At 44.9% G+C, this 26,954-nt stretch overlaps 1 protein-coding gene and 2 long non-coding RNA genes across 4 annotated transcripts in view; 1 reads left to right on the top strand and 2 right to left on the bottom strand.

Annotated features, from left to right (window-relative positions):
• Positions 1 to 2,662: 2,662 nt before the first annotated feature.
• LOC148683186 (uncharacterized) lies at positions 2,663 to 3,150 on the bottom strand. Its single transcript, XR_015947406.1, has 3 exons — positions 3,136 to 3,150; positions 2,824 to 3,068; positions 2,663 to 2,787 (listed from the first exon to the last, which is right to left on the bottom strand). It is a non-coding gene; the product is annotated as an uncharacterized LOC148683186 (long non-coding RNA).
• Positions 3,151 to 12,884: 9,734 nt separating this feature from the next.
• Positions 12,885 to 16,947, bottom strand: LOC118076288 (uncharacterized). Its single transcript, XM_035098936.3, has 2 exons — positions 16,800 to 16,947; positions 12,885 to 14,171 (listed from the first exon to the last, which is right to left on the bottom strand). Exon 2 carries the CDS (start codon positions 14,141 to 14,143, stop codon positions 13,172 to 13,174), a length of 972 nt encoding a protein of 323 aa, XP_034954827.3. The 5' UTR covers positions 14,144 to 14,171; positions 16,800 to 16,947; the 3' UTR covers positions 12,885 to 13,171.
• Positions 16,516 to 26,954, top strand: part of LOC148683185 (uncharacterized) — a 56,885-nt gene continuing 46,446 nt past the window's right edge. For both annotated transcript variants that reach the window (XR_015947403.1, XR_015947404.1), the window contains exons 1-2: positions 16,516 to 16,653; positions 16,737 to 16,928. This is a non-coding gene — a long non-coding RNA (uncharacterized LOC148683185). The remainder of the gene's footprint in view (positions 16,654 to 16,736; positions 16,929 to 26,954) is intronic.

Genomic DNA, 26,954 nt, shown 5'->3' with positions numbered 1-26,954 from the left:
TCCCTGTGACGGGGTGAGCTCCCGTTGCTTGGTCCCAGCTCCTGCCAACCTAGCAGTTCGAAAGCACATCAAAATGCAAGTAGATAAATAGGGACCGCTACAGCGGGAAGGTAAACGGTGTTTCCGTGTGCTGCTCTGGTTTGCCAGAAGCGGCTTTGTCATGCTGGCCACATGACCTGGAAGCTATACGCCAGCTCCCTCGGCCAATAACGCGAGATGAGCGCGCAACCCCAGAGTCGGTCACGACTGGACCTAATGGTCAGGAGTCCCTTTACCTTTACCTTTATCCCACTAAAGCTACATTCACATTTGCTAAGGATGTTGGGAATTGTAGCTCAGTGAGGGGGGAAATTCAGTTCCTATGATTCTTTGGGGGAGGACATGTGCTTTAATAGGGTTGCCATTAGCAGGATTTGGCTTCCCCCTCCCCTAAAAAAAGGTCCACAATTTGTTTGTGTCCAGATTTTCACTTCTTGAAATATGGCAACCCTAGCTTTAAACATGTGTTGGATGCAGCGGCGTAGCGAGCTGCCGTGACGCTCGGGGTGGCAAATTGCCATGCACCCAGGGGGGGGGGGGTTCGCCCGCTACATAATGACACATGCATCACTACGTAATGACGCATGTGTGCTACGTAGAGGGGGATCGCGCCACACGACTTTGAAACAGAGCCTAAATGGAGCGTCCAGGCTCCAGGTAGATAGCCCACTGACTCAGCACGCCCGCTACACCAGTGGGCTATCTGCCTGGAGCCTGGACGCTCTGTTTAGGCTCTGTTTTGAAGTCGTGGGGGGGGTGCGATCCCCTCTACGTTGTACGCATGTGCAGCATCCCACTGCACATGCGTGCTACAAAGAGGGGATCACGCCCCAGTGACTTCTAAGCGAAGCTTAAACGGAGAGTCCAGGCTCCAGGTAGATAGCCCACTGGCGCAGCGTGCCGCGCCGTGCCGAGCAGGCTTTTTACCGGGAGGCTGGAGGGGCTCACCTTGGGAGTCGCTGGGTGGGGCACTGACTGTCACCCCCCCATTGTGGAACCCGGGGCGGCCCGCCCCCTATGCCCACTAGCTCCGCCCCTGGCTGGATGAGCTTTCAATGTATGGTGATCATTCCCTTATTTCCCTACAATTGACTATTGGGGAAGAGGGAGGGAGGGAGGGAGAGAACAAGCTTTTGGAAGAAGTGGATGACATTTGCAAATTCTACTTTGGGACTATTCTCCATTCTTCTCCCAAAGATGTCTTTTAAGAATCCAGTAAGAAGACCCTGAAAAGGATTGTTCTGTTGGACCATGATTGGTCAATGTGTGTGATTGTTGATACATAGGAATTCTAAGGGCAATTACATTATGCAGTGCAGAATCAGACCCTGACTTGTCATGAGTTGCACGCTGCATTGCAAAGGTAATCTCATTATGTTCTGGTGATACCTTTTCCATGGGGTGGGGCCCATCCAGTAACACATCCAACTCATCTCATGAAAGTCCCGTTTTGCTCACTCTTGCCCAAGAGAGGAATTTCATTTCCGGAAGGCAGGTGATGTATAAAAAGTATCTCACCTCAAGGATCCAGACAAGACTCCAGTGACCATTCCTATCATAAGGATTCCAGTTTACATTTTCAGTAAGTTTGGGGATTCTACCTGTTCTGTGGATAGAATTGGAGGGCAGGGGTTGGAGCTGATCTTCTTAAATTGATGGATGGGGTGATTTATGTCAAGGGAAGCCATCTTGGTGTCCCCCAGATGACAATGGACAACAACTCCCATCGTTCCTGTTCATTAGATGAGCCAGCTGGGGCTGATGGGAGTTGTAGTCCAACGTTCCGGAAAGCACCACTTCGTCCATCCTTGGAGCTGTGCAACTCTGAGTCCCTTTAAAGGGGAACATTGTGAACCTAAGCCAAGGGTAGCCTAGGTGGTATCTTCTAGATGTTTCAGACTACAGATTCCACCAGCCCCAGATATCATAGCCACTGGTCCAGGAAGATGAGAGTCTATAACAGTTAGAGGATATTTTTCAAACTGTGTTTTTGTTGAACCTTCTTGTGAGATATTTTTTCTAGTTCACTTGAACAACGTTCTTTCTTTCCCCGCAAGGTCTCCATGCTTTTTTCTAGGAATTCTGTTGGATACCGTAAGGCACTGGTTTTTTGTTTCTTTCGCTTTACTTATTTTGACAATTTATATGCTTCTTATAATTACAATCATCTCCTTAGGTGATTATTGCTCAAAATGCCTAGACGGTTTGAGAAGCCACCCTAATCTACTTAAAATGTGAAGACTTAAGAAATAGACATTTGCATTGGACCTGTTCTCCACAGGACTCCAGATCTGACTGATATCAAGATGTGCTCCATTTAGGAATGGATTTCATTTTGTAACACAGAACGTGATAGGTGCCACTCACAGGGAGGAAAGGCTGCTATATAGTATGCTGCTTTGAGTGCATAGCTGCCAAGTTTTCCCTTTTCTCGCGAGGAAGCCTATTCAGCATAAGGGAAAATCCCTTAAAATAAGGGATAACTTGGCAGCTATGTTAGAGTGAAGGAATAAGAAAGGTATGCTTCTGCCGGACCTTCTCTGAAAGGCTATTTCTTCCTTTCTCACAGGACTCCAGATTTGACTGATATCAAGATGTGCTCCCGCAACGATAGAGGATGCCACAACAAACCACAGGACTCCTGCCACAACAAACCACAGGACTCCTGCCACAGAGGTGGAAGTTCCTGCCATGAGGACAGAGGCTGCCAACAACAACCTCCCGTGGTCATCCCGGCTCCATGCATTCCTCCCGTGGTCATCCCAGCTCAGTGCCCAAAACAACCTCCCGTGGTCATCCCACCTCCATGCATCCCTCCTTGCCAGCAGCAGACGAAGCAAACCCCCCAGTGGCCACAGCAGCAGAAGTAGAGAACATGAGACTCCCCAGGAAGATGTGTTTGTTGGCTGAAGGGTCACCATCTTCTGTTCTGAGTCATCGTTGGCTAAAAGAAGTGGCCGGGGGGGGGGGAGGGAGGATAACTTATTGAATGCCATTCTCTCTACATAAAATTGTATCAAATATTTTCTCTGTCGGGCACTCACTTCCCAGTGTCATTTATCCATCCTGAAATATAATTTGTGGGACAAATGTTACTTGTTTTCTGCTTTGGCCTCTGTTTGGGCAACAGTAATAATTAAAATCCTATACATACAAAAATGAGACATGGTGCACTGTTTTCTTTGTATACCTGTAGCCTAAAGGGCTGGGCTATTGAGAACCTTGAACTCTTCTTTGTTTTAAAGAGAGAATCAGGTTTCCAGTCCATAAAGACATTAGGTGTTTGGTGATCAAAGGGCAAGATTGAAGGAAGGAAGTAAAAGAAACCTCGATGAATGTCTTCTTCCGTAAACAAAAACAATATTCTCTGGTTGGTACTGAGATACTGTTACCTTTTACTGACCTCTTGACATGTCACGTATAAAATAGTGACTGTTTGCTGCAGTTTTGTTACATACTTATATTTCACATGCATTTCCATAGCACATTTGTGTTTCTTTTTAAAACTGTGGTTGTGAGGGTTGAATCTGGGGTAATTCCCCCCCCCCCAGTAGGTGCTGCCACCCACTTTGGAAACAACTGTTTCCAAAGATCTGGCATGTGTGTGTCACTTCATCACATGAGATTCCTAGCAGGCGCGCCAAAGGCTGTATCAACACAGGTTGCCAGGTAGTCCTTTTTGGCACACCCAAAAGTGTGTGGGCCATGGAAAAAGCATGTCACTGTGCTGAGGCTTGGAGCCAGGGTGGGGTAGGGAGGGAAGCAAGAAGAAACTGCAAACCCCTCCCTCTCGCTCAATATTAGAAATCCAGGCAGCTGGGTGTCAGGAGATCCAGAGCAGACAAAATTATATATAGTTTGGATTCAAGGCCTTCGAGCAGCAATTGTTGATGTCTCCCCAATCATTAGATGTCTCACCTTAGCTATCAATGCTATCAGTCGAGATGTTTAGCCACAGCATCAGTTTTAATTTTTATGTTATGCAAAAACTAGTCATTAAGGCTATAGTCTTAATCCTACTTACTAAAGTCTTAGAGCAGTAGTTCCCAAAGTGGGTGGCACTGCTTTTGGGGGTGGGGGTGGGACAGTGGGATTACACTAAGAGGCAAGGGGGCAGCAGAGGGGGGAGGGAAACTGGAGGTCTTAATGGCTGAAAGACTGGTATCACTCTGTCAAGTTAATCATTTTCTTTTGACTCAATTAAACTAAATAGTTTTAAATGTGCAATTAATTGCTTCTGTTCTGAATTTTATTTTGTTATTTTCTTCCTTCTGGTCACACAACCTGCTGTTTTGAATAATGCTTTTCACAGAGTAGGGAAGGGGGCACGAGGGATTAGTTTGTGGAACCAAAGGAATGCTGGCTACAAAACATTTGGGAACCCCTGTCTTAGAAAAAGGGTGTATGAAATTATGAGCTGTGTGGAGACAGCGAATAGGTTTCTCTCTCTCTCATAATTCTGGAACTCAAGAACATCCAATGAGGTTGAATTTTGGTAGATTCGGGACAAACTGATGGTGTGGAGACCGTGGATCCACTCTCATAATCACAGAACCCATTGGGGCTATCGATCGAATCTGAACGAATCTGGAATATTCAGGACAGACAAAAGAAAGCTCTTCTGCATACAGAGTATAGTAGTGACAGTTACCCACTTGGACAGCTTTCAAAGAGGATTCCATAAATTAAGGGACCAAAGGCTATGACTGCATGACACAAGCCTTTAGGCAATGGTGTTAACCAGATAATTTTCCTGCTACTGAATGTCAGGATGTTCTCAGCGGCTCCCGGCTGGTTGCCCAGGAAACTATTAAGACAATGAAAAGTTTCTTACCATCCTTCTTTATTTCAGACTTTACAGAGAGAGGCTATAGAACCCAGCCTTTTGGATAATGGTGTTGTCCCAAGTGAATCTCCACCCAACCCCCCACTTTCTTGTCACTTCAACGGGTGCTGCTGTCTTTGAGCTCTTTGCTCTCCTGCTTTTAAGGCTCGCCGGGTTCTGGGAGATGGAGGGTCTGGAATGCTTTCTAATGACAACGTGTCAGCCAGGTGTTGTTCTGGCTGTCCCACAATTTCCTAGCTTCCATGACACTGAACAGGGAGATCAGCCTGTTTGAGGCATGGGTTAGTTTCACATGTCTCCCTTCAGAAGTCCATTCTGTTTCCTCATTCATTTGCATTTTTGTTAAAAAAGAGAGAGTAAATATTTGTTTTATTGTATTTCTTTGAGAATATATATGACTCAGTGAAAGAGCTATCTCTTGAGCATCTCTAGGTCAGACTAGGTCTTCCTTACAACCTTGTGCATGACTGAAGGGAAGGTAGAGAGGGGTTTGTGGGTGAAAATGAGCTCATGGTGCAAAGATAACACAGGACAGGCAAATCAGTACCATACATTTAAAGTTACAGGTAGGTTGCTGTGTTGGTCTGCCGTAGTCGAAACAAACAAACAAAAAAATCCCTTCCAGTAGCACCTTAGAGACCAACTAAGTTTGTCATTGGTATGAGCTTTCTTTCTTTTTTTAAATATAATTTTTATTCATTTTTTTTTTTGCACAAACAACAAACAAAACATACATACAACTAACACATAGAAATTTCCCATAATTGTTCACATTGTTATTTTCATGGTATGGAGACTTCCCTCAGTCCCCATTGGTAAGAGCTTTCATGTGCATGCACATTTCTTCAGATACACTGAAATAGAAGTCACCAGACCCTTATATATAGTGAGAGGCTGGGGAGGGGTATTACTCAGAAGGGTGGTGGGAATGGGTGATCGGCTGATAGGTGTGGTAAACCTGTTGACGACTGTTAACGACTGCAATTGGTCTTACAGGAAAAAGCAAGCGCTTTATCATGTATAATGAGATAAGAATCCAATGTCTCTATTCAGACCAGGTCTCTCCATGGTTTTAAGTTTGGTAATAAGTTGCAATTCAGCAACTTCTCTTTCCAGTCTATTTCTGAAATTCTTTTGTAATAAGACAGCTGCATTTAAAGTACATTCAATGTGCATTTAAAGCACCTGACTTCCCCCAAAGAATCATGGTGACTGTAGCTTGATTCTTTAGGCAAAGCCATGTGCTTTAAATAGGCTGCTCCTCTTTTCTTTTTAATTTCTTTTCTTTTTGGAACAGAGTCCATGTTGTGATGCAACAGGCGCCCTCTAGCGGTACTTTCCTGACGCATCTAAACAGATGGTTGTTTTGAGGAACGCTTCCAGCGGCATGAAAAGGTTTCCGAGGACTGGAATCGTGCTCTGTTTTCAGGGAATGAATTGTAGCTCAGTGGTTGAGCCAGTGCCAGATTTACGTATAAGCTAAACAAGCTATAGCTTAGGGCCCCACTCTCTTGCCCCCCCCCCAATTAAAGGAAAACATTTACAAAATATAAGATAAAAACAATTAAAATAAAACCTACATACAGCAACAGTGTTTTTTTAAAAGGTTTTTTATTAAAGTACGAGAATTTTTACATACATTATATTCTCTCCTTCCAATTTTTAATTTCCCGTACCATTTCCCTTTCCCTTCCCACCCCCTCCCCGACCCATAATCCATTGGAAGGGTTCAAACAGTTGTCCTCAGCCACGGGCACAATATCTTTAATTTCCACTGAATGTCTTCTGATCCAGTAGTTGTTGTCCATTGAAGATAAGGGTTCCATCTGGTTCTAATAATAGTAGACTTGGCCCTCCATGTTATTTCCTGTGACGTTACTGCCACAATGTCTGACTGAATAAATTCAAACAAATAATTAGTCCAGACCTCTACTGTCCATTTTTCTCTATCTTTCCAACCTAAAGCTATTGTTGCCTTTCCTGCTACTATCATTGCTTTGAAGGTGTGCTGGTCACCTTTCTCTATGGCCGTGTTTCCTAATATACCCATTGTCATAAGATTGAAGTCTATAGGTAACTTCACTTTAAAAACTTCATTAATAACCTTAAGGATTTTATTCCAAAATCCCCTTACCTCTGGGCATTCCCAATACATATGGGAGAACCATCCCTTGGCTTGTTCACAGTGCCAACAGTTAGGGTTCAATCCTGGTATCATATTTGCTAGCTGGGCCGGAGTTCTATACCATTTTAGTTCGAGCTCCCTACATTTGCACAGCAACTGTGTTTTGTGTTGTGTAGGCTCCTATTAGGTCCATAAATTACCATATGGCATATATTCAACACAGAAAAACCAGCAACAAATTTATTGTTGACAAAGGACAGCTGGACATATAAAGGACTGGGAATACCCCATCTGAAACTCTGGAGAGCTGCCACCAGGCATTGTAGGCAACATGGAGCTTGACGTTCTAGTGGCCTGGCTCTGTATAAGGCAGTTTCCGATGTCCTTAGAACTGTCAGAGTAAAGGATAGATACAGTAGGATGATGATACATCAAATCATAGAACTGTATTGTTGGAAGGGACCTGGACAGATCGATCCTCATTAGCAAGTAACAATTCTCTGTTTATGTGGACCTTTGCTAGATGTTTTGACTGACTGATCTGGGGTCTCCTCTCCCCTGACCATTTAGCATGTTCCTCCAAACCTGGAAAGAGGAAGTTCCTCAGTCTTCTTCCAGCTGCTGGAGTGCCATTGCCCAATTGCTTCTGGCTTCTGGGATGTTCCAAGATCAGTATCAACAGGTGAGGTTCAACATGACCCACTTAATCCTGTGGCTTCCTGGCACCTTACCACAGAGTACCTGAGTGGAACATCCAAATCCAAGAACAGTTTGACCTAAAGCTGGATGAGTCATTCATTCCAAACATGACAAGCCTGCAGGAACATTCCATTCCTGTTCTCAACCTGCCTTCTGCTGCTAAATAATGTCAGTCCCTGCCCCCCCCCAATACACACACACCCCTTGACTAGTGGAGGTTGTTCCTTCTTTTTGGCCACTAGAGGGTGAAGGAGACAATGAAACTTGGAGAACAGTTCCAGCATAAAAGAGTGGCGCAGCAAATTACTCCATATCCCTTGGAGATAAATCGCTTCATTGCAGTTAACATAATTTATTATTCATTTGTTTATTCACTCAATCATTAAATTGGTATAATGCCATTCATCTGAAGAACACAGGGCAGTTCACAGCATATAATGGCCTAATGACACAAAAAGACCTCTGCTGGGTCAAGCTAAGGGTCCATCTAGTCCCGTATTCCATACCCTCCAACATTCCTCAGATGAAAATGGAGACATTTCTCCCCCACCCACCCCCATCCCCATTGACTCTCCTTAACTCACCATTTTTGTCAGAAGAAGTGCCAACACCACTTGGACATAGGACACATGCCCTCCACAATCCTGATGGAAAAGCCCTAAATCCCAATTTTATTATATTTTATTCCAGGCATAGGCAAACTCCGGCCCTCCAGCTGTTTTGGAACTACAATTCCCATCATCCCTAGCTAACAGGACCAGTGGTCAGGGATGATGGGAATTGTAGTCTCAAAAACATCTGGAGGGCCGGAGTTTGCCTATGCCTGTTTTATTCTTTGGTGGATCTACAAAAGGAAGAACACACACCAATAACTAAATATCAGAAAGAGGCCAGATTAGATGAAGACACACAGAGCATTTTTTAAAATATAAAGAAATCAAGACTCTTTGTACTTCACTCTCGCTTTCTTCCCACCCCCTGCTTGCCCCTCAGAACCAGCACGTCCTGTGGGGCTGGACCTCAGAGGCAGCAGCCTCTCCTCTTCCTCACCGGCTCTCCAGCAGCCACTACAAGTTTCCCTAGAGAGGAGGCAAGCAGCAGAAGCCATGAAAAGGCAAAAAAACAAAAAACAAAAAAACAACAACAAAGGGCATAGGAGAAAGGGAGGGGGGAAAGGGAGGTGGGGGGGGGGGTAAAAAAGAAGCAAAAGAAAGTTTACAAAAATTACAAACAAACGGGCTTCCGGTTCAGCGCCAGCGCCGATCGGCGGGGTCCCGTCTCGTCTCTGAGACGGCCCGTCTCTGCTAGGAGTGGGGAGGCAGCGAGAGCGACGCTGCGCCCCTTAGAACCTCGGGAAGAGCGTCCCGGGGGCGAATTTTGCTCGGCAGAGCCCCAATCTGGACTCCCCAACTCTCCGGCAAGCTCTAATAAGAGCTCCGGAGCGAGGAGGGTAGAAGTCGCGGGGGCCATTTTGAGCGACAACGTTACCCTAGCGGAGAGAGGCTTCAAGCCGAAGGCGGAGAGCGCTGGATTCTTCTGAAAAAAACGATTGAAAATAAGAGTGTAAGTAATTTCACGATTTGGATTATAAAACAATTTGGATTTGGGAGAGAGGGGGAAAAAGAGGAAGCCACCCCCCCCACGGCAATCTAAGAGACAGTAAATAGAAACCCGAAGCTGTAAATAGAAGATTTCAACTTAAAAGGTTCCCTCAAAGGCATCAAAGAGGAACTCCCCTAGATGCAGGGTAAAAGGGGAGAAAGACTGCGGTTGTGAATACCCTGCAGAAAGAGGTTAAGATCAAGAAAGACCTTTCTTTTCCCCGGGAGCCGGCAGCCCAGACAACCCAGTGAGCTGATCAGGATCTATAAGTGGAACTTTATTTTTATTTCTATTTTTGGACTCTTTGGAAATCTTTTTTTGGTTTATATGCTTTTGAAATGTGAGTCTGAACTTTATTTCTAATAAGATTTGGAGAATGCAGCCAGCTTGTTAAAATGGAGTCGAGAAAATAAACTGTGACCATTTTCCACCCCATGTGACAAGTTTTGACCTTGACAGGATTGAACTATGTCAACAAAAAGGTACTCGCCTGAGTTTCAGCGGACTGTTTTGACCATAATGTGGGAAGTAAGACTAGGACTATGTCAAGAGGAGACACAACAGCAAGAGTTAAAGCAACAATTCCAGATGGTGATGGCAGAATATGAATTCTTAGAGGATGAAGCTGCTGAAACTGAGGAAGAGGAGTGTGAGAATGACAGTGACAGTGATTTGGAGGATTTTGACAATGATGGGGACTGTGACTTGGAACGAAAAGATGAAGATGAGGACTGTGACAATATAATACAAAATGAAGCCCACCAGGAAAGAAAAGATGATTTTACTCTACAAAAAGTTAGGTGGAGTGCCCCTCCTTTGAGGGGGGTACGATTGGATTTACTAGAACTCCAGAATACCCACAGGGAAGAGGGAAAAAATAAGCAGAGAAGAGAAGAAACTCAGGGGTGCTGTATGGAGGCCTGGATGGCAAAATACTGCAAAAAGGGGGTGGGGTGAAGGGAAAGTGAGGTTGTGATTAATAGGATGGATTATTAGGATGAAAACTGGACTGCTGACTACGGAACTTGCTGGATTGGGGGGTTGGAGCCGGAAATTGGGGATGAAAGGTTAGATTGGGAATAGTTATAGCTTAAAAGTGAATTGATTTTGGAAAAAGGTGAAATTATGGAGGCTTATAGAGGGGGAAAAATTAGGCATGGGAAGAGAAAATGGGAGTTTGATTTTTCAGTGATTTGGATATTTGGTGAAAATGATAATAGCTAAGTTTTTAAGTAGTATAAGGTATAAAGGTAATTATTTCATAGAATAAGAAACTGTTGAAGAGGATAAAAAAGGGATGAAAACCGGGGAAGGGGGGAGGTTGGGGAAGCCCACAAAATATGGATTAGTAATTATGAATGGAAAAAAGATTATTTTTGTCTTGTTTTGTTTTTCCTTTTTGTCTCTTTTTCTCTCTCTTTTTTTCTTTTTTTTTAACTCTTTTTTGGTATGAGAACAGATGGTTGGATGGATGCCTTCCTGCGTACTGCCCTGGTTTCCTGGAGCTCTCTGGTGGCAGGGGGGGGCCTTTGGGGGCAGGGGAGGGGGAGGAGGACAGAAATCCAACCATAAAATGGACCATCTCTGACTGTTCACCTGCGTGGGACACTTCTGTGGCAGGGGAGGACCCATGGAGGGGGGCGGGAAGAAGGTGGAAAAGGTGTTCATGTATGTACCGTTTTTTGTAATTTTGTAATTTGTAAAATCAATAAAAATTATGTTTTAAAAAAACAAAAAAAAAACAAAAATTACAAACAAACAATACATAAAATACCAACAACGTCCAAATCGTGTTTTTTTTTTTGGGTGTCCTTTTATTTTTATTTTTGATTTTCGAGATGGAAAACCCTGCAGAGGGTCTCCTCGTGATCCACAAGGACTCTCCAGCTCGCTTCCACAATTTCTGGGTTTGAATTCAATTATTTAGTTATTATTTTATTATTTCCTGGCGCCACATGAATACACTGAGCGATACACCAGACGTGGTGCCTTTTCCTTCCCCCTGTACTGTCTCCTAAGTTGCTGGGATTTCCCATAGCCTAGCTCTTTACTCTTTCCCTTTCCTTTTACCTCTCCTGTATCATGCATTTCTTCCTCTCTGATTGGAATGTGCTGGCTTTTATCTTCCAGCTGGTTGAGCATGTGTGGTTTTTTCCCCCTTTGGACCTGCCCTGCCCAGACTCTTCTGGTCAACTCACCTCTACAGCATGAGCATAAGAACAGAAAAATTTAAAGTAGTCTGCTGGTTTAGGGCAATGACTCATCTAGTTCAGCATCCTGTTCTCACGGTTCCCCAGATCCCTCAAGAGGGAACCCTCAAGAAGGATTCAAGCATACCAATGACAAACTTAGTTGGTCTCTAAGGTGCTACTGGAAAGAATTTTTTTTATTTTGTTTCAAGCACATCTGTGGTCATTGAAGCTGATATGCAGAAATATTACTGCTGGCTAAGCCAGGTGAGAGTGGCTATTGGTGCTCTAACCCTCTGTGAGTTAGGGACTTCTCCTGCATGCAAAGACAGGCTGCGGCAGATGGACTGGAGGAGACCTATGGTGGGTCCAGAGGTCAAGAAGGCTGTTTCTGCGTGTGCTGCAGAGGGAAATGCGGGGCAGATGGGGCTGGTCAATGTGGCAAGGTAGCCGGTCTAGGAGAAGGAAAACTCTGATCCTAATCCTCCACTGGCTTCTGGGATATCTTCAGGAGAAGAAAAGGCTAAGGCAGGCACCCCCAAACTGTGGCCCTCCAGATGTTTTGGCCTACAACTCCCATGATCCCTAGCTAACAGGACCAGTGGTCAGGGATGATGGGAATTGTAGTCCAAAACATCTGGAGGGCCGAAGTTTGGGGATGCCTGGGCTAAGGAGTAAAACCTATGCAAATCCAGATTGGAGTCCCTTAGATGGTAGGATGGTGCGTAGTATGCCGCCTCCTGGCAGCCAAGCTGCTGCCAAACGAATTACTCTGCTTTCCTTTGGACCACATAAGTGAGACAGACAGGGGAGTCTTGTCATCTGGGCAGCCCAAGACCTCAATACACACTGCCCAGGCTTGCACCCCAGGAAGGTTGCTTTGGTGCTGCTAGCAGAGCAGATTAACTTCACCCTGGAGGTGCACACTCAAGACACATGGATGCCAACTGCCTCTTAGTGTGGAGGTACAGCACAATCATCATGGCTAGCAACTATTGATAGCTTTCTCCTCCACAAATTTTCCCATGAATTTTAAAGCCATCTTTGCCTTCTGTTCCAGACTTTAACTGTGTTGCCCTGAATATTGCAACATTCAACTTTATTGAATGTCCATAAGTTCTAGTGCTATGAGAAAGAAAGGGGGCGGGGCTTTTTTCTAACTGCAGCACCAGCTGCTCCTGACAGTGATTTTATTACTGCATTGTGGGATGTAGTTGTTGTTTTTTATTTAAAAAACAACAACACAAAACTTTGGTTGGGATAATGTTGAGACTTTCTCAGCAGAAAGTGGTGCACAAATTTAATGAGGCTGAACTTAAAAGAGGCATGTGAAATGGATTGTGACAATGGAATTGGGGTGGCGGAAAAAGACATCACAGATGTGTTGATTTTGAGATAAGCTTTATTCTCTCCCATGCATTAAGGGAGATTGAAACAAGGAAATCAGCAGCGGCGGGCGGGTGAGGAAATTCCCATCCACACACACACACACACATACACATAAATTACATTGAAGAATGAGCCACACATTGAACATTAAATGCCATTGAAGAATGAAAGGGCATAGAAAGCAACATGCAGAAGTGTCCTTCGCTTAACATGTCGTTGTCAGGATGCTGATGCGAGCTAGCAAATTTAGCTTTTCTTGGGTTGCTTGGCAAATGTTGCATTTTACTTGGTGCTTGGAAATGGGCAGACCTGCTTCGTTTGCCCGATGCATGGAGGGACGACAATGGGGCACTTGGTCTGTGAGGATCCACCACCAGATCCACCGCTGCTGCAACAGACAGCTCCACCACTGCCGCTGCTGCAACAGACAGCTCCTCCTCCACCACCGCCACCACTGCTTCCGCCAGATACGACAATGGTTTTCCCACCTGATCCTCCTCCACTTCCTCCACCAGATCCTCCTCCAATCACCTTAACCCCACCTGAGCTTCCACCACCACCGGATGAGCTACAACAAACCGCACCACCACCACTGCCGCCCCCAGAGGAGCTGCAACATACTCCACCACCAGATCCCCCACCACTTCCTCCACCTATGATGATGGTTTTCCCACCTGATCCTCCTCCACCTCCTCCACCGGATCCTCCTCCAATCACCTTAACCCCACCTGAGCTTCCACCTCCGGATGAGCTACAACAAACCGCACCACCACCGCCACTGCCCCCAGAGGAGCTGCAACATACTGCACCGCCACTGCCGCCGCTAGCTCCACAGCAAACCCCTCCAGATCCTCCACCAACTACTATGGGGATCTTTTGCTGGCCACCTCCATACCCACCACCCATTCCACCACCCATTCCACCACCCATTCCACCTCCAACGCAACATCCAGAAGATTGGCCACTGCCGCCGGATGATCCACAGCACACTGCACCGCCGCTGCTAGCTCCGCAGCAAACCCCTCCAGATCCTCCGCCAACAACCATTGGCATCTTTTGCTGGCCTCCTCCATATCCACCTCCGCTTGGTATAATGATGACTCCACCAGACTGTCCGCCGCCGCCAGATCCTCCTCTACAGCAGCCTCCACCTCCGCCTCCGCCTCCACCTCCACCTCCAGAGCAGCAGCAGCAGCCACCCCTTGAACCGCCACAGCAGCAACAGCCACCTCCGCTTTGTCTTTGCTGGCTCATCTTTCGGCTTCTGTGTGTCACGTTAGACCTGGAAAGTGGAGAAAGCAGAGTTAATGCACACTGCTGGCTGCAATGGTCATTTCTCAAAGCGCGTCATTCCCATGGTGGTCACCTTGTGTCCAGGCGGCAGCACCAGAGAGTACAGGTGGCCACTGTGTTGGGTCACAAGGCTGAATGCATGCATGTATACCTAAATACACACACAAACCCATCACCTTATTCCATATTTTCATCTGAGGAATGTTGGAGGGTAGGCCCTTCGGGTAATGGTCACAAAGAGGACGCAGGTGGAACAAGGAGTCTGACCCAGGTGAAAACAGGAAGGGGGAGGAGGAGGCCATAAGCAGAAACTCAACATGTGAAGAGACACCGCCCCCTACTGGGATTCAGCCAAACAGCAGACCCGCCACCTGCACTCGTGCTGCACCTCAGCCGCAGCTCTGCTGCTATCCCTCTTGTTCCCCAACTAACCATAAAAGACTGCTTATTTCCTAGTGTGCCCTTCTTTGCTAGGGTTGCCAGACTCAACAGAGGACAGGACTTCTGTGCCTTTAATTGCCCTGCGATCTTTTGAGTCTGGAAACCTTAAAGAGAAACCAGCAGACCCTTTGTTTAATTTCCAAGGAAAGGGTCTGCTGGTTTCTCTTTAAGGTTTCCAGACTCAAAAGAGAGCAGGGCAATTAAAGGCACAGAAGTCCTGTCCTCTATTCTTTGCCAGGGCCATTTTTCAATCAGACCACTTCCCCTCCCTCACTCATGGATTCCATGCCTCTCCCCGGGATCCAAATTATTTTCCCCACCTCTTCTCAGATTACTTGGCGGTTCCCCCTGCATGAAAGACACTGTTGCAACAAAGGATTCTTATCACAGAGGATCCTTCCCTTAGGTGATCCTGGGCCTGTGATTTGAATTGGTGCAACTCAGACACTATTTGACCACCTCCAGAATCCCTAGCTTCAACTCTCTTGTTTTCTGTACTTTCTGCCTAGAATCTGTTCCTTCAGTGCTACCTGGTTGGCTGCCAGCTAGCAAGCCAAACCATATATCTGGTGTAGATATGGAGGCCAGATAATGTGAATGACATCGCTCCCCTGCACCAGTTAAGCAGGTTGGGCCCTGCAAACTGGGCATGGATGCATAAGGCCTCTTCTGGGAACAATTCCTCAGTGAACCTTTGTCTGACAGATTTATCCCTTGATAATCATAAAGGATTAAGGTGCCTCCTGGAACAGGTTTAGGGTAAGATGTACTCTCTGGCTTAGCTGCAGCTATCATTCAAGCATTGCTGTTGGGGAGGACACACCAATTCATTTGCTGTGACCTCAGCTGCTCAGGTACCCACCCCCCCACCCCCCAAATACATCAATCTTCTGCATGTTTGTGGATACAGTAGCTACACTGTATGCCTGCATTTCACCTCTAAACCTTAGCAGCAAATACATATACAGTGGTGCCTCACAAGACGAATTTAATTCCTTCTGTGAGTCAATTCGTTTTGCGAAAAAATTGTCTTGCGAATTGCGGTTTCCCATAGGAATGCATTGAAACTTCTTTTTTTTGCCCATAGGAACGCATTAATTAAATTTCAATGCATTCCTATGGGGAACCGCGATTCACAAGACGAATTTTTCGCAAAACGAATTCGTCTTGCGAGAAATTCGCCTTGTAGGGCATTCATCTTGCGAGGTACCACTGTACCCAGAAACAAATCTAGGCTCCTTTGTGCCCTAGGTATGGAGCTGCCCACCCCATCTCATAAAAAACCCCAACATATCATAAATGACTCTCAAACAGGACATTTAACAGAACAAGCCTATAAATGACTACTCAAAGGCAAATTCCACGGAGTTCAATGGGGCTTACTCCCAGGAAACTGGGTACACAGGACTGCAACCTAAATCTGGCAAGCCAGAGACAGAACTTCTGGCAATATTTGAACTGGCTCTTTGTTACCTCTGACAAGGTGCCAGCAGAAAGGCACTAACTCAGAGGTTGCACACTTTTCTCAGAAGAAAGTCCCACTTAAATCAACGGTCCCTATCTCCCTGGCAAACTTGCAATGGTGTGTGTGAGTACTGGAAACTGGTCAAAGCGGGAAAGAAACAAGGGAAAGCGACTCAGCTATGGTAAATTAAGAGGCTCTCCTGACATTTCTCAGCCAGCACATCAACTGAAAGGCTGCTCTCAGGGTAAGCAGGGGGAGTGGAGTGCGGGAAAAGCAGGCATTCTAGGATATATGGCCCTGTAACGGAAAGCCCCACTGCACAAGCTAACCATCCGCTTTTCCAGCCAACTGGGGAAGGGACTCCACAGGGCTCCTGCGATAGCCCATACAACCAGCCAGATTCTTCCGCCAAAGCACCAACGGAGGTGAAATTTTGCACATGGGTGGGTGCAACCTAGCCAACCTCTAGGTAATTCCCTGCCTGAACAGGGAACAGAAGAACTCTCCACAAATTCTCCTGTTCCTCATTTAAATCTAGAAGGATGTCCCTCTCCCTCCACTGATTGTAAGGAATTCTATACTGTATCAAGAATTCAGATCAACCCTTTGCACCATGACCCTACAAAATGAATATTATATTTGTTAAAGCTGCAGGTGGTTCCGTGCATTCAAGAGAAGGAGGATTATCAAGGATCTAAGCCTTCAACTTACCTCGTTGGACAAATGTGGCAGAAGGAAGGAAACGTCGCAATGGATTCGAATGATGAGCTTGCAAACCACAGCTCCTCTTTATACCCATTTTCCAGCCGCTCCTATGGGAAGTGAGGCACCCCAGGAATGGTGAGTGACACAGTTAGAATCTCCCTTAACAACCTGCCTCATCAATCCCAAGATGTCAGACACGTCATAGGAGATCCATATCTCTCTTTTGTATCACTCGTTATTTTATGGGACGTAAACAGTTTAATAAGGGCGCTACACCTAATGAGTAAGTTCCTGCTTTGTAGCGGTGCCTCGCATATTTGTGGGGGCTCTTGATGCAAAGACTGGTTTTCTTTAGGAAAGGGGGTGGTTTCCGACAGGTTTAGGCAAATCAGTCAAATTAGGCAAATGACCAAGGTGGCTTATTTTCCTCAGTTCCGGCACCTCTCAGGTGGGTGCCAATGCTATTCTAAGAGAACAAGGCTGGTGTTTGTGGTGAGTTCTGGAAACTCTTTTTCTAGAAAAAAGGCACTGGTTATTACTGCACTTATTTATCCGTAAGATAAGAGACAGCGGTAATGCAATATTTAGAATGTCGGACTAGGACCTGGGAGACCAGGGTTCAAATCTCCACCCAACTCCGAAGCTCACTAAATGTGACCTTGCGCCAGTCACTGCCTCACAGCCTTGCCTACCTTGCAGGGCTGTTGAGGGGATGGAATGAGGAGGGTGAGGACCTTGTAGGCCACCTTGAGCTCCTTGGAGAAAAAGGAGAGATATAAATGCAACCCACTAATCAATCAAATCCCTTCCCTGCCATTTCTACGCTAATCTGCATAAAGAAAGAAAGAAAAGAGCAAGAAGATTTGCTGTTAAACACTTTAGGTCAGGCATAGGCAACCTGGCTCTCCAGATGTTTTGGAACTACAACTCCCATGATCCCTAGCTAACAGGGCCAGTGGTCAGGGATCGTGGGAGTTGTAGTTCCAAAACATCTGGAGAGCCAAGGTTGCTTATGCCTGCTTTAGGTTGCACCCTGTTAAATTCTGCTTAGATTAAACCTATTGAAAACAGAGGGCATAAATTTAGTCATTAGTATCAGTTGGTATACTCTGGATATGACTAACATTCGATTCTCTGAAGCAAAGGATATGTTCACACATTTCACAGAGCACAAGTGCCAGCTGCTTCTACACACATACACCGGTTGTGTGAAAGAGTGTACACTTGTTAATTTGTACGGCTCAGCAACTGATACGTTGCCTGTGCACTAATTAAATGTTACATATGCATGTGCAGACCAACTGTTTGTGTGCATGGATACACAGATTGTGTGGACAACCCTAATGTCCTCAAAAAGACATAGCAGGTCAAGCTACTTCTAATAAAGTATGAATCTGAAGTGGGATAATATGAAACAGAGACATACAGTTTAATTGGGTATTTTTAGAACTGTGCTAGCCCCAAGTATGATTTGGAGCCTGACTGAGTGCTAAGCATTCCAGTGGCCCCAGTCTGATACAGATCCCAAAGCTGAAGCAAACTGGGGGGGGGGGTTGTCTTACCCAGTTTTAATTAGGGTTTGACCCCCTAATTAATCATGTGAGGGTGGTGACACAGCCTGTTTCTTATTCTCTGACTCTCCTGCTGTTTAACAGTCCTAAATCACTCCAGCTTGACAAAATCTGATTTGTGATTTCCTCAACCTTCTCTGGCTGAATCTCAAGTTGATCTAAACTGATCCAATTCAGTTTGAGATCTGGGATTACAGCCCCACATTAATGCTTTTGAATAACAGCTGCTCGAAATCACAGAAGGGGAGAGTGCTGTTTCACTCATGTTGTTGTTGTTTAGTCGTTTAGTCATGTCCAACTCTTTGTGACCCCATGGACCAGAGCACGCCAGGCACTCCTGTCTTCCACTGCCTCCCGCAGTTTGGTCAGACTCATGTTGGTGGCTTCGAGAACACTGTCCAACCATCTCATCCTCTGCCGTCCCCTTCTCCTTGTGCCCTCAATCTTTCCCAACATCAGGGTCTTTTCCAAGGATTCTTCTCTTCTCATGAGGTGGCCAAAGTATTGGAGCCTCAGCTTCACGATATGTCCTTCCAGTCCTTCATGTTAATCTTACACGAAACAAAAAGGGAACACGGTAAGAGGATAGGACATTGAGTTTTTTCTTACATTATTCACATTGCCATCGAAAATATATGAATAATAATTTATTACGGTCAACGACCAGCACAGCATATTAAAAAACATAAAATCAATCAAGAATACAATTTAAAATAGATTCTAAAAATTTAAACTAAACGAGATTTGCCATAATTATTCCATTTTGTAAAATATGATTGGTTAATTATTGCACTACATAAATTAAGGCATCGGCAAATCGGGTTCTTTTCTAGCTCAGATCAAGAATTGATTTGGGTGCCACCAATTTGTGCGGACCGAATCTTAATAGCATTGGCACAAAATTTTGCCACCGCAAGTGTGCCAATTGGATTGGTATCTGAGAGAAGCCATTTTATATAGAATTCTTCAGAGCGTCCTGTAAAATCAGTATCGTAAAAATAAGTTCATTTCATAAGTCCTCATAAAAACAGCAGCAGAGGAACACATGCTCAATAGTCTCTATTTCTCTGGATTTACACAGGCATAGTCTATCACCCAAAGGGACCTGTCTGAACTTCCCATGCAGTACAGAGAATGCGATATCGAGCTAGGGTGAACGCTCTTCTATGAGGTGGTACCTCAAGCTGAGTTAGATACCTAGCTGAGAGCGACACGTATCTCCGTTCTTCCGAAGTTAAAAAAAGAGGAACATTACTTAAGTCGTTTTGTCTCTCAATGTCTGTTATCCTCTGCTTGATTATATTCTTAGCTATATTGTAACCACGAGAAATAAGATGGGTTGGATGAAGACCTAAACTCGACATCTTGTTTACAATGGCCCTACTCCAAAAGGATCGATGTTTATCTTTCAGTACCAGCGGGGCCAGGCCCTGGGGGTTGAGATGTACTTTCAGCCAAAGGTTACAAGCTTGTATCCAGACTCTGGCCTCCACACAGATCATACCTGTTTCTAGCTGACAAGCACAGGGGCATTTGGAGAGCTGCTCTAATGAACTTTGACTGGACCCTTTCAAGTAGGGTCAGATTTGGTGGAGGAACACATAGTTGAGCCCCGTAGAACAATTGAGCCATCACCTTTGCCTCAAAGAGTTTTAGGGCCACTGTTTAGATGCATTTTTTTGTCATTTCCTGATTTGAGGAATGCCTGGCATGTGCAAAATAGAAATACAATGGTACCTTGGTTTAATAACAGTTTAGTTTATGAACAACTTGGATTAAGAACACTGCAAACCTGGAAGGAGGTGTTTTGGTTTGTGAACTTTGCCTTGGAAGCAGAACATGTTCCACTTCCTGCTGAGTGTAAATTGAGTCCCCCACTGCTATGGGAAAGAACGCCTTGGTTGAAGAGTGCCTTGGTTGAAGAACGGACTTCTGGAACAGATTAAGTTCATAAACCAAGGTACCACTGTATCTCCAATTACCAATGTTTGCTGGGGTTTATTAATGGACCATCTGCTTTGAGCGCTTCACCACCTCCTGCATTATGGAGGGAATTATTGGATCCTTACAGAAAGCAGAATCTACAGTTTTAAATGCTTTTAAAGGTTTATGTTCAGGAACTCAGAAAGGTGTGGAACAGGGAATTATAATGTGTCAAACAGCCTATACAATGGAAAATGGTTTTAGAATCTAAAGTATATGAAATAGTTCCTTAGACTTGAGATTGCATTATGAGCATATTAGACTAAAAATGTTTGTATAGAAATCCACTGTCCAATACAGATAAATGTTGGAGGTATTGACTTGTTGAGGAGTATAATGTGGGGCTTGTTCCCTGATATATTCTTCTTTGTTCTAATACTGTTGCCTAAATCAATTTTGTATTGGTGAAATCCATAGTGTTTGCAGGTGCTCATGTTCTTGGAAATGATATTCCTCTAGTTGCCGATTAATGGCAGGACTACGAAAAGAAACAAATAGATTTTTACTTTGAGTATAAATTCCCTACAATCCCAGAGTTTCCTGTGAAGAAAGATGAATTGTTAAATCACTCTGGAATCTGTAGCTCTGGGAGGGGAACTGAGTCGCCTAACAATTCTTAGCACCATTAATAAACTACAGTTCCCAGAATTATTGGAGGGGAGAGCCATGACTGTCTAAAGTGATATCATGCTGCTTTAGAGAAATGGTGTGAATGTGGTCTAAGTCTCAGAGGTGATGGCTCTCAAATCTTTTGCAGACTTTGGGGTACCCTAAGGCTGCTGATAGGGACGCGGGTGGCGCTGTGAGTTAAACCACAGAGCCTAGGGCTTGCTGATCAGAAGGTCGGCAGTTCGAATCCCGGTGACAGGGTGAGCTTCCGTTGTTCGGTCCCAGCTCCTGCCCACCTAGCAGTTCAAAAGCACGTCAAGTGCAAGTAGATAAATAGGTACCGCTCCAGCAGGAAGGTAAACGACATTTCCGTGGGCTGCTCTGGTTCGCCAGAATCAGCTTTGTCATGCTGGCCACATGACCCGGAAGCTGTACGCTGGCTCCCTTGGCCAGTAAAGAGAGATGAGTGCCACAACCCCAGAGTTGGTCACGACTGGACCTAATGGTCAGGGGTCCCTTTACCTTTACCTTTAAGGCTGCTGATGCCCACCTCTTGTCTGTGGATAGGACCATTGCCACCATACCAAAGAAGACCCGAGACAAGACAACGCCCCCACTCCTGAGCCAACTACCAGCTCAGTGACCATGCAATGAGGCTCAAAAAAAATCTCCCCCACCCCATGTGTTCCTTCAGTGCATGAACCTGACAGGTGCATCATAGCCCTGTTAGTCAACATTCACCCCAATGTGCCTGCCAGGATGCTTTCCAGCAGCCTGAATAATGGCTTCCTCTTCCCTTGAAATGCCTTGGAAATTTATGTCTCAAAATGTTGCTTTTCCTGAATGTGCATCAATTCTCATCCCAGATCTCAGCTTGTCTCATTGCACAGTGAGGGCTTTCAATTACTTCTGTCCTCAGTAATGCATCTGGTAAAGGCCACAAGTGGAGGACAACCCACACTGGAACTTGAATAATGACCTATATACGTGTCTTGCCCACATATAGGCACAGAGAACAAAGGCACAAAACAACAGTGCATGAATTGAAATATTGGCCACAAATTTATGGACCTGATGTACAGCATTCTTGACTAGTACAAAACAATATTTCTAAACTCAGGTCAGGTATGCTTACTTCCAGGGGGTAAGACAATCAAAAGAATCGCTGGAATCACTGGAATAATTTTCCTCCAAGGATCATAGAAAGCTGCTTTATAAAGTCGGATCACTGGTCCATCTATCTCAGTATTGTTTCACAGGACTGGGTGTTCATCAGTATGCAGATGATACCCAGCTCTATCTCTCTTTTAAATCAGAACCAGTGAAGGCGGTGAAGGTACTGTGTGAGTGCCTGGAGGCGGTTGGAGGATGGATGGCAGCTAACAGATTGAGGTTGAATCCTGACAAGACAGAAGTACTGTTTTTGGGGGACAGGGGGTGGGCAGGTGTGGAGGACTCCCTGGTCCTCAATGGGGTAACTGTGCCCCTGAAGGACCAGGTGCACAGCCTGGGAGCCATTTTGGACTCACAGCTGTCCATGGAGGCACAGGTTAATTTTGTGTCCAGGGCGGCTGTTTAAAAGCTTCATCTGGTACACAGGCTGAGACCCTACCTGCCCGCAGACTGTCTCACCAGAGTGGTGCATGCTCTGGTCATCTCCCGCTTGGACTACTGCAATGCGCTCTATGTGGGGCTACCTTTGAAGGTGACCCAGAAACTGCAATTTATGCAAAATGCGGTAGCTAGACTGGTGACTGGGAGTGGCCGCCAGGACCACATAACACCGGTCCTGAGAGATCTACACTGGCTCCCAGTACGTTTCCGAGCACAATTCAAAGTGTTGGTACTGACCTTTAAAGCCCTAAATGGCCTCGGTCCTGTATACCTGAAGGAGCGTCTCCACCCCCATCATTCGGCCCAGACACTGAGGTCCAGCGCCGAGGGCCTTCTGGCGGTTCCCTTGCTGCAAGAAGTGAGGTTACAGGGAACCAGGCAGAGGGCCTTCTCAGTAGTGGCACCCGTCCTGTGGAATGCCCTCCCATCAGATGTCAAGGCAATAAGCAACTATTTTACTTTTAAAAGACAACTGAAGGCGGCCCTGTTTAGGGAAGTTTTTAATGTTTAATGCTGTATTGTTTTTAATATTCGGTGGACGCCTCCCAGAGTGGCTGGGGAAACCCAGCCAGATGGGCGGGGTATAAATAATAAATTATATTATTATTATTATTATTATTATTATTATTATTATTATTAATCTCCCTATGGTTTCAGGTGTGGGGCATTCCCATACCTCAAGCAGGTATACCATAAAACAGTGGTGGCCAATGTTGTGTCTACCAGACTCCCATAGATATTACTGATGCACTTCTTACCAACCTCAAGGGGAATGGTCCTGGTTACAGCTTAGCTTTTAACCCAACGCTCAGGGGACTCAGCTAGATTGGTAAAGAAAAAGTGTTTTATATGCGTTGTATATGCAATATAACACTGTGACACCAGATGGCGCTGGGGAGTCCCATCTTTCCCTACTGGATTTCCCTGTATAAGTTTACAATGTGTTTAACTGAATCGCTTTTTTGACGTGTCTAGATCCAGTGCTTTCTCTACCCCTCTCCCATTTCCTTGACTCCCATTCACCCAGCTCTCTCCTCCCAAGTCCCCTTCCCAACATCCCAACACTTATCTCCCACTTCTGCATTCCTTTAAGCGCTCCCTTCCTCCCCTCTCGTCCCTACCCCCCACCCCTCTTGCAAAAGAAGGAATTCTGTTTTTCTATCCTTCAAGCCATATTCTGCTATGCTTGTGTACTGTAGTGTAAATCACACCAATTGCTTAGTTCTGAAATTAGGGCACCTCCCATAGAGGGAATGTGCTTTCTCCAGTCAAAACCAAACAAATTGTAACGTGAAGAGGGGAACAGCTGAGCCCATGGCGAAGACCAACACCCTGGGTCAGGACGTTGCCAGCACTCCACACATCACCGCTGGAGTCCACACACTTGTGGTGGTAGATGATTGTGTCTTGTTGATCTAAATTTAAATTCAAACATAAATTATTCACTTCGAACCCAGCTTCCCCATTCATCATATTACCAACACTTTATATCACTTCCATGTTATATGTCATCATTACAATGCATTATTGGTAACGTAAGAGGGAAAATGACTATTACTCATACTTAATCTAAGCACAAGGGATACTAATTAGGCATTTCAGCTATGCGATGTTGAATGTTAGCCCTGTCCTATCCTGTTTCTGCCCTGTTTTCCTTTTTAAAAAATTTAAGCAACTCCATGAACGAAGAACTTGTACATTGACCACTAATAATGAACAATATGTTTTAGATATCATTGTGAATTTATTGTGCTATTTTTGTGATGTACAAATGACGTAGAAGACTATTTATCATTTCTTATTCTTATGAAATCTGTTTATAAATGCTCCTTGTTTAAAAGGTTTATATACATTCAGGCTATATTTCAACATAATATTGTTGAATGAGGACAGTGAAAGGGTGGGGAGATCTGACTTGAAGGACAAGTGGGATAATAATAGTGAACTCCCTCTTCCTACTGATATTACGCTCACCTGGTGCTGATATTTCAATTGGACCATTAGTAGATGTCATGTACACTCCGGCATTCCACAAATGTTTATTGGTTCCTCCATCAAAAAATGTGTTTGTTGTGACACTGCTGCTATGTTTGAATGACATTCATATCTCGCAGTGATATTTTCATTTCAAAATTGCACACATGCCTTCACACCCTTGACTTATTGGCCTCCCCAAAAATGATATTGATGTTTATTTGAATATCAAACCTTCCAAGTTGCTGACTATCTCTTGCCTTGGCCTGAAAGCAAGATGGGCGCTGCTATCCCATAGTCGCCTTTGACTGGACTTAACCACCCAGAGGTCCTTTACCTTTTTACCTTCACTTGTAATTAACTGATTGATTAATGTATATAAAAATGGGGGGAAGCCTCCCCCCAAATGTTTTTATTAAAGATTTTCTTGGGTTACAGAAGTACAAATATAGTCTGTTTTGAGATTATAAAGTTCTTTCTACAGATTCGATGTGAGACATTGATGTTGTATATTGTATGAGAGCGGGAAGGTAGAGAAATGGGGTATTAACTTTCCTTCTTTTACATAGTGTATGTGCAGTTTTTTTCCCCTTCATGGATCAATGCCTTGTCGTGGCGAAGGGGCTTGAATAACTCAGAGAAGCTATGAGCTATGCCATGCAGGGCCACCCAAGATGGACAGGTCATAGTGGAGAGTTTTGACTAAACGTGATCCACCTGGAGAAGGAACTGGCAAGCCACTCCAGTATCCCTGCCAAGAAAACTCCATGGACAAAGACAACAGGCATATAAAAGTTATGACGCTGGAAGATGAGCCCCTCAGGTCGGAAGGCGTCCAACATGCTACTGAGGAAGAGCGGAGGACAAGTACAAGTAGATTCAGAGCTGATGAAGCGGCTGGGCCAAAGCCGAAAGGACGCTCAGTTGCGGATATGCCTGGAAGCGAAAGGAAAGTCCGATGCTGTAAAGAAAAATATTGCATAGGAACCTGGAATGTAAGAACCATGAGTGGAGGTAAGCTGGATGTGGTCAAAAATGAGATGACAAGAATAAATATCGACATCCTGGGCATCAGTGAACTAAAATGGAAGGGAATGGGCGAATTCAGTTCGGGTGACTATCATATCTACTACTGTGGGCAAGAATCCCGTAGTAGAAATGGAGTGGCCCTCATAGTCAACAAAAGAGTGGCAAAAGCTGTAATGGGATGCAATCTCAAAAATGACAGAATGATCTCGATACGAATCCAAGGCAGACCTTTTAACATCACAGTAATCCAAGTTTATGCACCAACTACCGGAGCTGAAGAAAGTGAAATTGACCAATTCTATGAAGACCTACAACACCTTCTAGAAATGACACCAAAGAAGGATGTTCTTCTCATTACAGGGGATTGGAATGCTAAAGTAGGGAATCAAGAGATAAAAGGAACAACTGGCAAGTTTGGCCTGGGAGTTCAAAATGAAGCAGGGCAAAGGCTAATAGAGTTCTGTCAAGAGAACAAGCTGGTCATCACAAACACTCTCTTCCAACAACACAAGAGACGACTCTACACATGGATATCACCAAATGGGCAGCATCGAAATCAGATTGATTATATTCTCTGCAGCCAAAGATGGAGAAGCTCTATACAGTCAGCAAAAACAAGACCTGGAGCTGACTGTAACTCAGATCATCAGCTTCTTATAGCAAAATTCCAGCTTAAACTGAAGAAAGTAGGAAAAACCACTGGGCCAGTAAGATACAATCTGAATCAAATCCCTCATGAATACACAGTGGAAGTGAGGAACAGGTTTAAGGATTTAGATTTGGTGGACAGAGTGCCTGAAGAACTATGGATGGAGGCTCGTAACATTATACAGGAGGCAGCAAAGAAAACCATCCCAAGGAAAAGGAAATGCAAGAAAGCAAAATGGCTGTCCAACGAGGCCTTACAAATAGCGGAGGAGAGGAGGCAAGCAAAATGCAAGGGAGATAGGGAAAGATACAGGAAACTGAATGCAGATTTCCAAAAAACAGCAAGGAGAGACAAGAGGGTCTTCTTAAATGAGCAATGCAAAGAAATAGAGGAAAACAATAGAATGGGGAAAACCAGAGATCTGTTCAAGAAAATTGGAGACATGAAGGGAACATTTCGTACAAAGATTACCATAATCAAGGACAAAAGTGGTAAGGACCTAACAGAAGCAGAAGACATCAAGAAGAGGTGGCAAGAATACACAGAGGAATTATACCAGAAAGATATGGAGGTCTCGTACACCCCAGATAGTGTGGTTGCTGACCTTGAGCCAGACATCTTGGAGAGTGAAGTCAAATGGGCCTTAGAAAGCACTGCTAATAACAAGGCCAGTGGAAGTGATGATATTCCAGCTGAACTATTTAAAATTTTAAAAGATGATGCTGTTAAGGT

Source organism: Zootoca vivipara, chromosome 16, assembly GCF_965207765.1.
Source record: "Zootoca vivipara chromosome 16, rZooViv2.hap1.1, whole genome shotgun sequence".
Classification (NCBI taxonomy): Eukaryota; Metazoa; Chordata; class Lepidosauria; order Squamata; family Lacertidae; genus Zootoca; species Zootoca vivipara.
This window is presented reverse-complemented; position numbering and strand designations above follow the sequence as displayed.

Coding starts and splice junctions, on each gene's coding strand:
- LOC118076288 (XM_035098936.3), bottom strand. CDS start 14,143: ATGAGCCAGCAAAGACAAAGCGGAGGTGGCTGTTGCTGCTGTGGCGGT.